The sequence below is a fragment of the Dinoponera quadriceps genome, unplaced genomic scaffold (genome assembly GCF_001313825.1).
Source record: "Dinoponera quadriceps isolate SergipeBrazil2010 unplaced genomic scaffold, ASM131382v1 scaffold7286, whole genome shotgun sequence".
In the NCBI taxonomy this organism is placed as follows: domain Eukaryota; kingdom Metazoa; phylum Arthropoda; class Insecta; order Hymenoptera; family Formicidae; genus Dinoponera; species Dinoponera quadriceps.
In genome coordinates, this window is record NW_014562508.1 from 881,909 (window position 1) to 896,120 (window position 14,212).

At 38.4% G+C, this 14,212-nt stretch overlaps 3 protein-coding genes across 4 annotated transcripts; 2 read left to right on the forward strand and 1 right to left on the reverse strand.

Annotated features, from left to right (window-relative positions):
* Window positions 1-2,172: 2,172 nt before the first annotated feature.
* LOC106751109 (60S ribosomal protein L13a) lies at window positions 2,173-4,197 on the forward strand. Its single transcript, XM_014631899.1, has 6 exons — window positions 2,173-2,279; window positions 2,732-2,862; window positions 3,165-3,274; window positions 3,458-3,603; window positions 3,836-3,958; window positions 4,075-4,197. The coding sequence occupies exons 1-6, from the start codon at window positions 2,259-2,261 to the stop codon at window positions 4,156-4,158; spliced, it is 615 nt and encodes a 204-aa protein (XP_014487385.1). The 5' UTR covers window positions 2,173-2,258; the 3' UTR covers window positions 4,159-4,197.
* Window positions 4,198-4,269: 72 nt separating this feature from the next.
* LOC106751108 (DNA-directed RNA polymerase II subunit GRINL1A) lies at window positions 4,270-5,854 on the reverse strand. Its single transcript, XM_014631898.1, has 4 exons — window positions 5,428-5,854; window positions 5,085-5,352; window positions 4,637-4,999; window positions 4,270-4,554 (listed from the first exon to the last, which is right to left on the reverse strand). Exons 1-4 carry the CDS (start codon window positions 5,574-5,576, stop codon window positions 4,342-4,344), a joined length of 993 nt encoding a protein of 330 aa, XP_014487384.1. The 5' UTR covers window positions 5,577-5,854; the 3' UTR covers window positions 4,270-4,341.
* Window positions 5,855-6,542: 688 nt separating this feature from the next.
* On the forward strand, window positions 6,543-14,206 carry LOC106751107 (trafficking protein particle complex subunit 10). 2 transcript variants are annotated; one of them, XM_014631895.1, is made up of 12 exons: window positions 6,543-7,105; window positions 7,665-7,882; window positions 8,090-8,283; window positions 8,413-8,623; window positions 8,738-8,849; window positions 8,969-9,156; window positions 9,230-9,448; window positions 10,191-10,954; window positions 11,311-11,977; window positions 12,069-12,530; window positions 12,912-13,233; window positions 13,427-14,206. In XM_014631895.1, exons 1-12 carry the CDS (start codon window positions 7,024-7,026, stop codon window positions 13,555-13,557), a joined length of 3,570 nt encoding a protein of 1,189 aa, XP_014487381.1. In that variant the 5' UTR covers window positions 6,543-7,023; the 3' UTR covers window positions 13,558-14,206. The 2 variants fall into 2 exon arrangements, with proteins under 2 accessions (XP_014487381.1, XP_014487382.1); XM_014631896.1 differs by having other exon boundaries at window positions 8,428-8,623.
* Window positions 14,207-14,212: the final 6 nt, after the last annotated feature.

Sequence of the window (14,212 nt, forward strand, 5' to 3'; positions counted from 1 at the left end):
AGTACACATAAATGATTACAAAAGACAATATAATTAAAGGTGATATAGATAGAGTTTCAGAAAGGCTCCTCCTTCAATTTAAGCATAAGTAAAATAAAAGTAACTTAAAATATGCATGTAATGTATATACTATGTGCTATGTTTGTATTAAATAAAATTATAGAGGTCAATGACATAGATAAACACATTTGAAATTGAAATATCTTTAATATATCTTTGACCATTAAGAATGATAAATTAGACCATATTATTATATCAGTATTATCTCAATTAAACTCCACTAATCCCAAAAGTCCTTGCATGTACACTTGTTTACGGTTATTTGGAACATATTTACCAAATTCTATGAAAATCAAAGACATACTTTTTCAGAACTTTGCCCAGTTGGTACAATGGTATATCTGTATTCGTCTCCAAAATATTTAATAAATTTGATAGGCATAAACTTGACAATAGTCATGTTAGACAATACATACACACACACAAACTAAACTTTTTACAATTTTATCAGCTATTCCTTATACAAGAACACAATTAAAAGGCGAAACGTAGCGACACTCGCAACTTGTGAAATTGCCTTGATCGAATATAAACATGTAGCGTTCTATAGAAACTGTTTATTCAAGTAATCAATCTGCTGCGTGTAGAAGGCAACATAGAGGGGTATGGAAGATCTTGTATATTCTCTCTCTCTCTCTCTCTTTCTCTCTCTAAGTCATCAATATTTATGTCTTAGGTAACGAGAACAACTCGAAATCAAACGAATTACAAAGGAAACGTTGCGATCTCGATGTCGTGGATGCGAAGAGAGATACGATACCTGTTTCCAGTCGCCATGTTGCACGAATTTGTTCCCAGAAATAAACGGAAAATTTACATAAAAACTATCCCTCAATCCTGTACTACGTTTCCGATTATGCCGACGTGTGCCATACGATCGGAAAATAAATAATTAGCGTTATCGCAACTGCCGTCACGATCCTTCGGCTAGCAGCGATTTTTCGACGGCATATATCACGTCGATGATGAGTGTCCTCGTTAATTAATACCGCACGCTCGTCACTGTTGACACAAATCACCGCACCGAACTTCTTACGAACGTTTAAATTTTCAAATCTTTGACGTAATGGACGATTCTCCTACTTTGCGTGCTTGACGGATCGGCCACGAAGTGCAAATAACTAGACGTGACTCGTCGATTCAAGGAAGAATAAACCGAATCTCTTCTGAATCACGCAAACATCACATGCACATGACATTCGAGCGGGCGAGCTTTATTCAAGTCCAATTCAAATTACATATTGAAAATTGAAACTCGATCAAGCGGAACGAAAGGTACCAAAATCGAAATTATCCATAAACGATTGGTCAAATTATTATCTACATTTTGCGATTTTTAAGGTAACTTTCACCAAACTCTGATTAATTTAATCAACAATTTAAAATTATTGCTATTAAAATACTATCTGCTATATCTTGTTAACCCTGATAAAAATTCCTTAACTTTTCAATTATTAAACGACGCAAGTTACGCAAGGAACTAGTAATTAGTATTATTAATTCTTGTTATTAATCAATTAGTTTAATCTGAAGTTGATGAAAGTCACTCTCATAGAGATTCCGATTGCATATCATGCTAAAGCTCGTATCAGACTATGGATTGGGGATTGAACTGAATTGAAATTTGACCAATCAGTGTAGAATTCACTAAATTTCACTAAACTTGAGTTTAAATAACTTGACACTGATTGGTTAAATTCAATTCAATCACAATCTCCAATTCATAGTCTGATACGGGCTTAAGCGAACATCGATGTTTTTCAAACATCGAGGATTTTGCCTATTCTAATGCCCTAATTGAAATTTAACCAATCAGAACAAGTTTAACTAAACTTAAGTTTAGTGAATTTCGTTCTGATTTGTCAAATTTCAATTCAATCTCAATCCTAATCCGTAGTCTGATATGGGCTTTACTGCTTACTACCAGCACGAGTTCTGATTAGCTGCTGCTTTTATGCTCTCTGCTTTTCCGTCAAAGTGTAAATTCTTCCTAAGAATTGACCTCTCACTGATTACTTGTGTTTTCCGAATCGACAATATCAACCAATACCGGCTAATCTCCATGGTCTAATGACGTAGCGTAATGTTGGCTAATCTTTCCAGACGTTGGTAATGCTGCGGACGGACTTAACCACGTCTTCCGGTGAGAGCTCGCGTGTTCACTTCATCCGCGGATCCTTTTCCGGTAGGGTAGCAAGATGACGGGGTTCAGTGAAAAGGTTCGTACTCGAAATTTCATATTTCATGTGGTTTTAATAACTCTCACACGGCGTACAGGGTGCGATTACGGTTACGTCGCACTAGTAGCGACACGTGAATTCTTCAAGACTTTCTAAGAGAACATTGTAGACAGAAAATACGAAATTTGATTCGTCGCACGTCACACGTGTTTTCTACGGCGTTGCCTGCATTTCGAGCGCAATTTCGATCGTCGCATGGCGCAAATTTTGCAACGACTTCGCATTGGAATATTTTCACGTTTTAAAATGTTTACCGCGATGGGATATTTTCACGTTTTAAACTGTTCACCGCGTATACGCCGGTCGGATTGTACAAACACGTGGATCGCGTATTGCATCTCTTGAATGGAGAGTTGCGACGATCACGTATATGCACTATGCATTTTGTTGATCATACATTCTTTGTAATCGAAAAACTGTTAAAATTTCAGCCAATATTGATAGATGGCCGCGGCCATTTACTTGGACGTTTGGCAGCGATCATTGCCAAAACCATTTTGGAAGGCAACAAGGTTATTGTTGTACGTAGCGAACAATTGAACATCTCGGGCAACTTCTTCAGGTTAGTGAATAGTACAGTAAGAGTTCCAATAATTAGCTGTGGAAGCACTTTAGAGAGAGTTAAGTTTTGATACAATGTCAATAATAATTTCACCGCATGATGAAAATGAATAATAGTGTCATTTGTTACTAATTATATATTCTGTCTTTTATATAATACAAAGAAACAGAGGTTAGTAGGTTGTAACAACATGCTATTACTATATGTGTGATCTCCACATTGGATACTAATATATATTTATTTATTTTTCTTAATTTAATTTAATATATTATTTTCTTACAATTAATATTATCTCTTAACAGGAACAAATTGAAGTTTATGTCTTTCCTGCGGAAGAGATGTAACGTAAATCCTGCTCGTGGTCCGTTTCACTTCCGCGCTCCCAGCAAAATTCTCTGGAAAACTGTTCGTGGTAAGTGCGTTCAGCGTTGCGTTATCGTATGTATGGTGAAATTTTTGCACATGATTATGAATATCTTACCTACATTATTTGACTACATTATGAAACAATATATCCGAATGATGCCGACATTATATATATCATTTCACTTAACGCAACGCAAGATGCATAGATATAAGAAATTCTCATTTATAGGAATGATCCCACATAAGACTCAGAGAGGGAAGGATGCCCTCAGGAGATTGAAGGTTTACGAAGGATGTCCACCACCCTATGACCGAAGGAAGCGTGTTGTTGTTCCTGGTGCCATGAGAGTCATGTGCCTCAAGCCAGGCAGAAAGGTAAGACAGACGATAAAATTTTCAAATAATACTACAAATGTACTAGAATTTTTTTTTTGTGAATCTCACTCTTGTTTGTGAGGGAAACAATGATGGAATGGTAATTTGCGGCTGAAATCGATCCGTGTGATCTATATGTTGTCACTTTTAACTGAGTTAAAAAATTTCATTTAATTTATATTCATCACAACTGATGCGATATGATATTAACATGAATCCCTTTTTGTTCTAGTACTGTCACGTGGGTAGATTGTCTCACGAAGTAGGATGGAAGTACAAGGCTGTAGTCCGTACTTTGGAGAACAAGAGGCGTGTCAGGTCAATTTTGGAAGTTCAGAAGCGTAACAAACTTAAGGTAATTAATATTTTCAATTTGCTGGTGATTTTACTTTGAGTTTTGTCTTTCTTCTTCTTCAAAGAAGTTCTCGTATACATTATGACCATTAACTGTATCTTTTTTTTTTTTTTTAGAAACTTACCAAACAGGCTGGTGAAGCAGTCGCCAAAGCAACAACACCGTACACAGCGATTATTAATAGCTTTGGATACAATTAATATACACGTTACAGAAACAATAAAGTCTCTCAAACATTTTGATTGAAATATTCTTTTATCCTTTGAACTTGCGGAAATATGAGTAATTCAAGAATAACGTACAATTCTATATTATAAGTAAAATATTTTATTCGGATAGACAAGTTAAAATTTAGAATTATTGGGAGATATATATATCAAATATTAACATTCTACAGATTCCACTGTGAACACAACTGTCCCACCTTTATCGTAATCTTCTTCATCATGCACTTCGTCTTCTTCATCTTCTGAAGGAGAAGAAGAGTCGCTCGCGTGTTGTAAACGATAACTTCCAACATTTTTAGGCGCAGAACCGACCATATGTAACCCTACTTGACTAGTTAGACGCTCCATCGCATGTTTAGCTTGAAGTACCTGTTAAGAAAGTATGCAAATATTGTCATACAATGATAGCTGCTTCTGAAATAATTTTCCAAATGGGCGGTTTTGAAAATACCTGTAATTTTTCTGTTTGCTCCTTTTGCAACCTCAAGGATTCATTAAGATTCAAGAGTTTTGCTGCTCCATGAACTATGAGAGGTGGTGTAGCTGCTGTGACTTCCCAATTTTTATGCTGCTTTCTTTGTTTCTCCTTCATTGGATCATGCACGTTACTTTTTGTTGTTTTGTAAGGCTTAAACGGCTCCTTACTTTTAGTCTCCTGTGCTTTTTCTACTTTGTCAATGATATATTTCACATGTTCCACATCTGAAGGATCTGTCTTGAAAGATTCGATTTCCACTAAATCTTCTGGCTTGATGAGGCTCTCCTCAGTCACCACACGTATAACTTTCTTTTTGTGAACACCAGTTCCTGTGGGCTATTTGAATATGACAATTTATATTTGTTAGAATAACTGATTCGGTGAAAGTAATTATCAATGTTTTAGATTAATAACAAGTTACCTGAGCTAATATCCTTAATGGATCCTCCTCCTCGTCACTGTCTAGTTCAACAATTTTGGTTGTATCGTTATTACTCCTGTTATTGTCATTATATTTGCCAGTCCATTCTAATTTGCTCATGGCAACTTTGCCTTCGGATGCTATGTTAAGACGTGACAGTAGATTAGCTGCTTTCTCCACTTCATCTCTGTGCTCAATTTCTTTTAACACCTTATTGCGGAAGCTAATAATTTTCTCACCCTTGTCAGGAAGCTTAGAAATAAAATTTCTAGAAAGAAGAAAGGTAACGGATCAAATACTACTTTCAATGTGATAATGCGACACAATTCAAGTTTGTACTTACTTATCGGAGAGTAACTTGCTCTGTCTTTCTAAAAGTTCCTGCAATATAAACTTTGGTTTCTTCCCTAAATCGTCGATATACCCTTGGCCTTCTTTCTTCAAAGGCGGCAGTATTTCGCCGGGTATTTTTCTGATTGCGATTTGATGCATATTTAATAATTTCTAGAAACAGGTCCGCTTTAAAAAAGATCACAGAGAGGTTATAGCGTGTTGTGAGAATAAACGATTACATTTTCACATTACGTGAAAATGTACACACTGTGAAGAATCCGCATACTCAAAATTATACGTTACAAAAATGATATGTATACTTCGCATAATTCAATTGAATCGAATCAATTGCGACGTAATCTGATACAATAAATTACGACACAACTCAACCAGCAGTTCGCAAATGCTGTGATTTCGAAAATAAACAAGCACCTAACCTAACTCGTTATTTAACCGCCCTCTAGCGGATCGGTTGTTATTGCAGAGGGCGGATTCCACTTAACGTTCGCAACGAGGTGAACGTGATTCTACCTTTAAATCTGTTTGCATTGTTTGCACTTTTGACATTTTTGCACCTAATGTCCGTTGCACACCGAATACGATAAGCGATATCCAATGACAACTCTTCTTTTTAAAGAGAGGCCAACGCGCAACGAGCGTTACGTGTAAAAGTGTCAAAAGTGTAAGCAGCACGAACAGATCATCTGTTTCTCGCTGGACGTTAAATAAAGGTCGGATGACGCTCGCGTCGTTGTAAGTTTAAGTGGAACCCAGAATTCAATTCCAAATGATCCGTTCTTTTTAGCTATATCACTAAACTGGTCAAATAAATTAGAATGAGACAAATATATTTCATTTCGCTCTAAAGGAAATTCACACCTTGCCAGAAAAGCAGCTTCTCCCTAAAGTGGGGTGTAAAAATTTAAGGCTTGAGATTTAAAACAACTATTGTAGACCGGGGCCAACTTATAGTACCAGTTCAACAATGCAGCTAAAAAGAACGGACCAAAAATCTCCACTACGAGTCGCAACTGCAAGTGACGAATTGAGGTGGTACAACTCAACGACGAGGTAGACTGGCCTTGCTTTTCCAAGTAGTACGACTCAACGGCAGGTTAAATGACTCCTTTCGAAACGCTTTGCCTTCTTTTAAAACAGCCGTTTCGACTCCTCTTTAAATTCAACAGCGATGAGAAACGTCGAACGAAATAATGAGATTGATACAACGAGATATCGAGTTTGCCGCTGTCTCAAGCGAATCGATACAAGACGACATGATGCGCGACAAACGAGGATTGCAATCAGGGGCCGTTTATCGAAAGAAGGGTGGGAGGAAGGGCGACAAACGAGAGTCCAATTCCAACCTCAATGGAGCTCGAGAGTGCGAAGTAAAATGTTTGACCCGCGCGATCGTCCCTAGCCGAGCCCGATCGTTTGTCGCGGCGAGATTCCGAGCTCGCTTCGAGTCACACCGGGCGATCGGCTCGCGCGCGAGTCGAACGCGGCCGAGGTTCCCCGCACACGGAGCGACGGGAGTGACGTATAGAGCTGTAATGATTGAAAGCCCGATCGGGAGCAGCGAGCTCGCAGCCGCCAGTCTTCAGAAATGAACGGCAATGGAGGGTCGTCCGTGGCTGGCGAAGCGCGCAAAGCGAACGCTCCCATGGATAGCAAACCGATCGTCACCTGTGAGTTCCGTCGCGCAACCTTTAACCTCCACGCTACGCCGTCAATGACAGCACGGGCGGCGCGGTGTCATCGACGCCCCCGACTTCCTGTTTACCTGTCAATTCTCCCGCGTTCCTCCCTCGCGTTTCTCCGCCGTCCGAAGTAACCAATGTCTGTCGCCCGAGTCGAATCCCCGCAGGATCGAGCGTGCCTTCGAGCTCGTGGACACGATCCACGTGATTCCCCGGAAAGGGGATTTATATTTGAGGAACATATGTTTTCTCATTTGATATTCTCCCAATGATCCCTGCAACGTGGACCCCTTTGGACAAATGTTATTTTTAGATCATTAAAGTACCCTTATCAATGATGTGACAATAATGTGTGATGGACTTTGTAACAATGTCCCAATGATATGTATATACGTATATATACGTATATATGTATATCCTGTCTGAGTGGCTTGTGGAATGTTCTTTGTTCGATGTAAATGTACCATTTTAAGATAGAAATAAGAAACACAACGATGATTGAATTGTATTACGGGGTCAGAATATAATGTATTTTGCAATAACGCAGGTGGCGGAGATGAGAATTTGTTTTCTACATTGGAGAAGGGTTTGCTACAAGCTATACCTGCGGACACGGTAGAATGGCGTAGATCATTTAGCAGGCCGATTAAACAAGTTAAACTTGGAGCTACCTTTGTGCCATTTTCTAGGGATATATTGCCCACTGAAAAAGATTGGCACCTTATAAAGCAACCAATCTTTCATATTTATTGGAGCGAGTGCTCTGTAAGTTTCCGCAGAGATTCTTGTACATTAATATATATATATATATGAGTTAATTAATGAGTTTGTGTAAATGTCCATGATATCTTTTTTCTCATTCAAACTAGCTGTTATTGTATATACAGAGTTATATTTAAAAACGTAGAAATAAAAGTACTTTTGATACCTGCACTTGTACATGTATCTCATGTGTGTTACATATATTTACAGGATGTTGATACTTATAAGGCTAGTGTCAGAGACGATATTGATGCCTGGTTAAAAATACTGAATTCATACCACATCCAAGATTGGATGATTGTGCTAGTGGAGACGTACGACATAAAGAAGGCCAATAAATTATTGCCTAGGACTACTGTCTTAGATAAAATACGGAGTGACTTTGCTGCCAAGAATGGAGATAGGTAATCATACTTAACTTAATCAATATATTAATCAATATTAAAATCGATTATCATATCGAATATACAAATGTGTGTGTTTTTGTATCGAATTTCATGACATGCGAGAGGAGATGTTCTTTTTTTTTAAAGTTGTCTGATCACCAGATGCTTTGCTGTAATTAATCCAATTAAGTCTGAATCTCGTTCGGCTGAATCATGGAGAGGCTTGATAACCCGCATCCGTCATTTGATGTTAACCGCGTACGATAGAACTCTTTCACGCTTCGAAGATATTATACGCGAGCAGAGGGAAAGGCGAAATAATCCTAGTTGGAATTTCTGCCATTATTTTCTTCTACAGGTAGTTGAAAGTTCGCTTCGAATTTGTGTGTTTTTTGCTAAATAATGTAATATTAATCTTGGTGAGTCCGAAGAGTTTTGCCTCTCTTACTGTAAGGTCGAATCGGTGTTTCAGGAAGAATTAGCATTTGCGTTGGAAATGCTGGGCCTGTATGACGAGGCATTGGTGCAGTATGATGAACTAGACGCTCTCTTCACACAATTTGTGCTCAATTCTAACGTAGGAGGTATAGTAATTCTTTTTCAAAACGTCAAAATCTCAAATAAAGATGTTGATTGGTATAAGCATTGAGTGCGAAGACATTGGTGCAAAGTGAAAACCTAAATATAGGCAAACTGTTCGTAGATACTCCAGGCTGGTTAAGCCTGTTTCAAACTCCTCTCAACAACTGGGGAGGCGTAAATCTAAACAATGGTACAAATCATCATTTAAGGTTTCTCTTGGCCGAGTGTAGAGCATCTTTATTAGATCTTAGGAGTTATTTGTTTAGTAGACAATGTGCCATGCTACTGTTGCTTAATAAACCTTGGGAGGTATGTGTGGAGAGGTTCTCAGCGATTTTATTAGTGGTTAATTTATACACCTCTGAACAATATTCTTGAATAGGTTGCACAGAGGTGCTTGTCATTTGTTCACAACACATTGAGCGAGCTCAGAATCTTAGAAGTACAGAAACCCGACGGATCCATAGAATGTTGGTCGTTCCTCTGTGCATTGGAGGTTTTGCAAGCGTGTCAATTGTCCGCCTACAATATAGATAACAATCAACAGTTGGATCTGTGCTCTTTACATACAGCTAGTTTGTGGGCACTTGCAAGGGACAAGGTAAATAACGTTCAATTTATGTGTATTTAAATGTGTAGTTTCATTTTTGTTTTTCTAAAATTTTAAGTGACTCAAGATTTGAGTAAGAGGACAATGAAATAATAATTAATACATTTGCAACCGCTGACGTGTGTAGTACGTCTTTTTATAAACCGTCACTTATTGCCACTAATATAATATTACATTTTTTCGATATTTTAAGATCAAATTAATCAAAACAAATTTTAGCAGTTTGAAATTGGAATTGAAATTGGAGTATGTAAAGTTAGTGGGAAGCATACCGATGTGTTCTTTATTTGCAAATCTTGCAGAATTCCTTTATGTAAAAGCTAATATTTGAAAAATCATTGTATAGAAAAAGTATTAAATTGTATTTTGATATAAATAGCGTTGAATTAATTTTTCAAAAAAAGAAATATATAAATTTCAAGTTTTATTTTTAATTTTAACATTTCCTATGTTGATAATTTGATATTTTCTTTGTTTGGATTTGTAACAAGTACATTTTCTTCAATTAAACGAGTAGTTACAAATATATCTTGAGAAGCAAATTTTATATTTTTTATTCATATTTTAATGTCGGGGCTCTGCGACAACAAGTTATAGATTTAAGTTGATTGTATTCGGTTTCCAATTTTAGAAAGATGAAAAAACTACCAGCTGTGAAAGTGTTAAACAAACAGTGAAATGATACACACGGTAATGACATAAACGTTCTTCACCGTGCATTTTCCCTTTACAGTTAGGAAGCTTAGGAAAATTATGCGGCCTAATGCCGGGAAGTGAACCAACCAGCGAACAGTTACATACAGTCGTATACCTTATAGCGGGCATCGGCGATTCGGAGCCACAGGTGGAGGGCAAATTAACGCCCACCGATAAATTGAAGGAGGCGCTCTCGTCTAAGGAAGCGTTCAAGAAGCAGTATCTCGAGCATGCGGAGTTAGCCATGGGCACGTACAAACACGTCGGTCGCATTCGATCGGCCCGGTTGATCGGCAAGGAATTGGCGCGGTTCTACAGCGAGCTCGGTGAGAATCAGAAGGCGGTCGCCTTCTTGTCCGACGCTCTGAAAACATACTCGGACGAAGGATGGAGTCACTTGGCGGCGCAGACGCAACTCGAGCTGGCCGAGTGCTACAAACGGATGGACGACGTCGAGAAGTACACGAAAGTGTGCGCCGCAGTAGCTAGTACAAACGTTCTGCACGTGACCGTACGCAACACATACTTCGAGGAGATGTTAGGATACATGAAAATGATCTCGGCGCCGCAGCCGTTACTCACCGAGCTCGGATGTGCTTTCACAATACTCAGCATGGAAGTTAACGTGATGGACAAGGTGGTGCAAGACTGTGTCGTTAGCATCGAAGTCGATGTACAGAGCTCGTTTCCCCGAGGGGTGAGATGCACTAGTGCCGCGATTTCCGTAGAGGAGATACAGAAGCCATCCGTACCTAATAAGAAGAAGGGCTTGAAAGCGCCCGTTGAGCCTTCGGTACAACTGTGAGTATCGACGAGACGAGCGAGAGGGAGATCGCGCGTATCACGTTTATTGTTTTCTTTTACCCGTACCTGGGTGTTAATTTCCAATTAATTAAAATCAATTTTAACAGATTTATCCTTTATGTAAAGGCAAATGCTTTCAAAATTAATAAAATAAAATATCGTACAGAAAGAAATTAAATTGTATTTCTGTATGAATATTTGTAGGTGTGTATTTAACTTCCGTACACACGGGGAAGTTGAATGATTTCATTAGAATTATATTTTTGTCAATTTTAGTCCTGATATTTAAAAAATGTTCAATGTTTCCTCAGTTTGATATCTTACAGTTATGTTATTTAATTTAATTGTTTCAGCTTATCGAAATGCACGTTAGAAGACATGAAGACGCTCGATCCGAGTTTGTCGCACTTGCAAGTGTATTCTTACCTGGATTACAAGGAGGACAGGAGTCTCGGTTCCGCCAGTGTTATAAATAAAAATCTGAAGCCGCTCGTGAGGCGTTCGGACAGCGCGAAACACAGGAAACCCTCGGTGAACGCGAAAGGTGACTTCAGCAAGGCGCTCTCGTGCGACCAGTTCGTGGTGAAGCCCGGCGCGAATACGTTCGTGCTGGTGAGGCGGGTGAATCAGCCGGGTTTGTACAAAGTTAGTCAGTTGTCGATGACGATAGAGGGCAAGCTGGAGTTCTTGTCGTCCGTGCTGAATCCACGATTGTGCTACGAGGTGGCGAAGACGCAGCCGACGATATCTGTTAATTGCGGCAGAGATTTGCTGGCGGGTCTCAGCCAGGACATCGAGCTAGTCATCTCGAGTGGAAGTACAAAGATAACCGAAGAAATGAAATTGAAACTGCGGACATCGCGTGGACTGACTGTACAGTCGCAGAGCGTCGAGAAGGTGATGGTGAAGGAGTTGGAGATACCGCTGCTAACGTGCGAACCGTTTCAAACTCTAAACATGCAGCTGAAAGTTCTAGCTGAACTTCCACCAAAGAAGGATCCTTCGTCCATGGAGCATAAAGTACCTAAAATTCTTATAAAAATCTCTTTCGCTCACTTTCTCGCTATTCTCATCCGTCCGACAAACGTTACAATTTGCAATTTCTTTCCAGCTGAACATACAATGTCCATGGGGTTCGGAAGAAAGCATACCTTTACATTTTGGCCCGCCTCTAATGTCGAGCATGAAACTCCATACGGCGAAACAAAGGAAATTCGTTCAAATAGTCGTGACAGGTTTGACAAATCAGCTTTTGCAGCTGACCGAGCCCGAGTTAACGACTATTACGTCGATAGACGTGAATTTTCGAAGTTTAAATCCTATCGCCGGTCAGAGATTAGTGATAGGCAATGGGATGAACGTTTCCTTCATGTGGGAACTCGAGATCGGAAAGGATGAGAAATCCACGATACCAATAAAGACTGACTTTCGTGTAAAATATCTACCAATTAGCGATACTGAAGAGTTAGACGATACATGCGTCGACGACGATCCACTGCATATACATAATTTAGAGAAAATTGAGAAAGCGTGTAGCATTTACAGATGCAATTTTGATATTACAGATTATGTGGTAAGGACAATTATTTCTCATTATAAGTAAAAAAACTATTTCTTATTAACTATCTCTCACACTAATTGGTTTTTAATAACTACTCCCTGTATAGTATCCCCTATTGATCTACATAGTTGCATAACGTTTTAATTTTTTCTCATCTTTTTGGGTTTTCACAAAACAGTCGGATTAACAACTTAGAATAAGTTAATTATTGAAGTTATATTTATAAGATTTAAAATATGACAGCATTCTGCACACACACACACACACACACACACACACACACACACACACACACACACACACACACACACACACACACACACACACGCACACACACGCACACTTATTGAAACCATATAACGTTAAATTTTGATTCGTAATGATGCTTTCCAGACTTTGTTCACGGTATCCTCGAAAGTTGAAGCGGGTGGTGGTGGAGGAGAATTTTGTCGCGCTGGTAGTATGTGCCACCTCTGTCTTACGGTGATGCGTGTGTTACCTAGTCTTAGTCCGAATCCTCCACCACAATTAATGTACGAGGTTCTAGCGGACCAAACTATGTGGGCGGTGTGCGGCCGGACTGCAGGCATTGTATCGTTAGAAGTATTAGAGAAACAAAGCGTTACTCTAGATGTGATGCCTCTGACAAGCGGTTATTTGCCTCTCCCTGTTGTTAGATTGTCTCGATATATACCTGCAGCAGAGTCGAAAAACGGTAAGTTCGAATATTCTGCACGATACACTTACGTGCGATCTGTGTTAATTGGTTCGTGAACAAATTAGTCAAATTCTTACTTTTTTTTTTTTACTGTGGAAATATCTGATTCTAATGGGAGAAAAACATGTATTACTTTTGCCACTAGGTTGTATAGACTTTTGTAATTGTTCTGTTTGTTTTCTATTTCAAGATATCGTCCGTAATAAAAATGACGTAGGATCTGGTCCTCGATTAGAGCCATTTAGTCCAGGACAGGTGTATAATGCCAGTAAAGCACAACAAGTGCATGTTCTGCCAGCAGCTCCATCAGAATCGAATTAAAGGTGTATAGATTGTTGTTAAAAAGCTTGTACGCATCTTACCTTCATGTAATACGAGTCGCAAATGGCCTTGTTTAGGAAATGTCTTTAAGAGGACTTATAAGTTGTTTTTCTATAAAAATGAGCGACTGTATAAATGTTTTATCTTGGAATTTATACGAAAGATAAACTACATCAATCAATATAAAATATTTTCGAATAAGCAGATCAATGTTGAGGATGTGGAAAATGCCTATGAAAGTAACCTTTAATTTTTTTATTATACCAAAGCTATATTATTCGTCTTTCGGAAAACTTGAATCATGCAATAGCTGAAATATATAATGTCATAAAAATACTCCAAAATTTGATTCCTTATAACCAAGCGCATTTAAATTGACGCTGAAAAATTCATCGGCGATTTATGTGTTGATATTTCTAATTATATTTTATGTTTCAAAAAAATAATTTGGTCCAGAATTAATACATGTTACCGCAATAACGTAACTTCATATCGAAGATGTACTGAAATATCTTATTTCCTAGTGATTCTATATTACATATATATATATATATATATATAGTAAGCGTTAAAAAAGTTTATTTTAGTTTTGCTCCAAATTATGTACTTATATTTTCCCATGTTGCATTATACACATAACATCAGAAATAAGATT

Bases quoted from the DNA above. Each gene is read 5' to 3' on its own strand.
- LOC106751109 (XM_014631899.1), top strand. From the start codon at position 2,259: ATGACGGGGTTCAGTGAAAAG. The intron at 3,604-3,835 runs GTAAGACAGACG...TTTTTGTTCTAG, and splicing joins GCCTCAAGCCAGGCAGAAAG to TACTGTCACGTGGGTAGATT. The intron at 3,959-4,074 runs GTAATTAATATT...TTTTTTTTTTAG, and splicing joins AGAAGCGTAACAAACTTAAG to AAACTTACCAAACAGGCTGG.
- LOC106751108 (XM_014631898.1), bottom strand. From the start codon at position 5,576: ATGCATCAAATCGCAATCAGAAAAATACCCGGCGAAATACTGCCGCCT. The intron at 5,353-5,427 runs GTAAGTACAAAC...TCTTCTTTCTAG, and splicing joins AGCAAGTTACTCTCCGATAA to AAATTTTATTTCTAAGCTTC. The intron at 4,555-4,636 runs GTATTTTCAAAA...CTTTCTTAACAG, and splicing joins AGCAAACAGAAAAATTACAG to GTACTTCAAGCTAAACATGC.
- LOC106751107 (XM_014631895.1), top strand. From the start codon at position 7,024: ATGAACGGCAATGGAGGGTCGTCCGTGGCTGGCGAAGCGCGCAAAGCG. The intron at 8,284-8,412 runs GTAATCATACTT...TTTTTTTTAAAG, and splicing joins GCTGCCAAGAATGGAGATAG to TTGTCTGATCACCAGATGCT. The intron at 8,624-8,737 runs GTAGTTGAAAGT...TCGGTGTTTCAG, and splicing joins GCCATTATTTTCTTCTACAG to GAAGAATTAGCATTTGCGTT.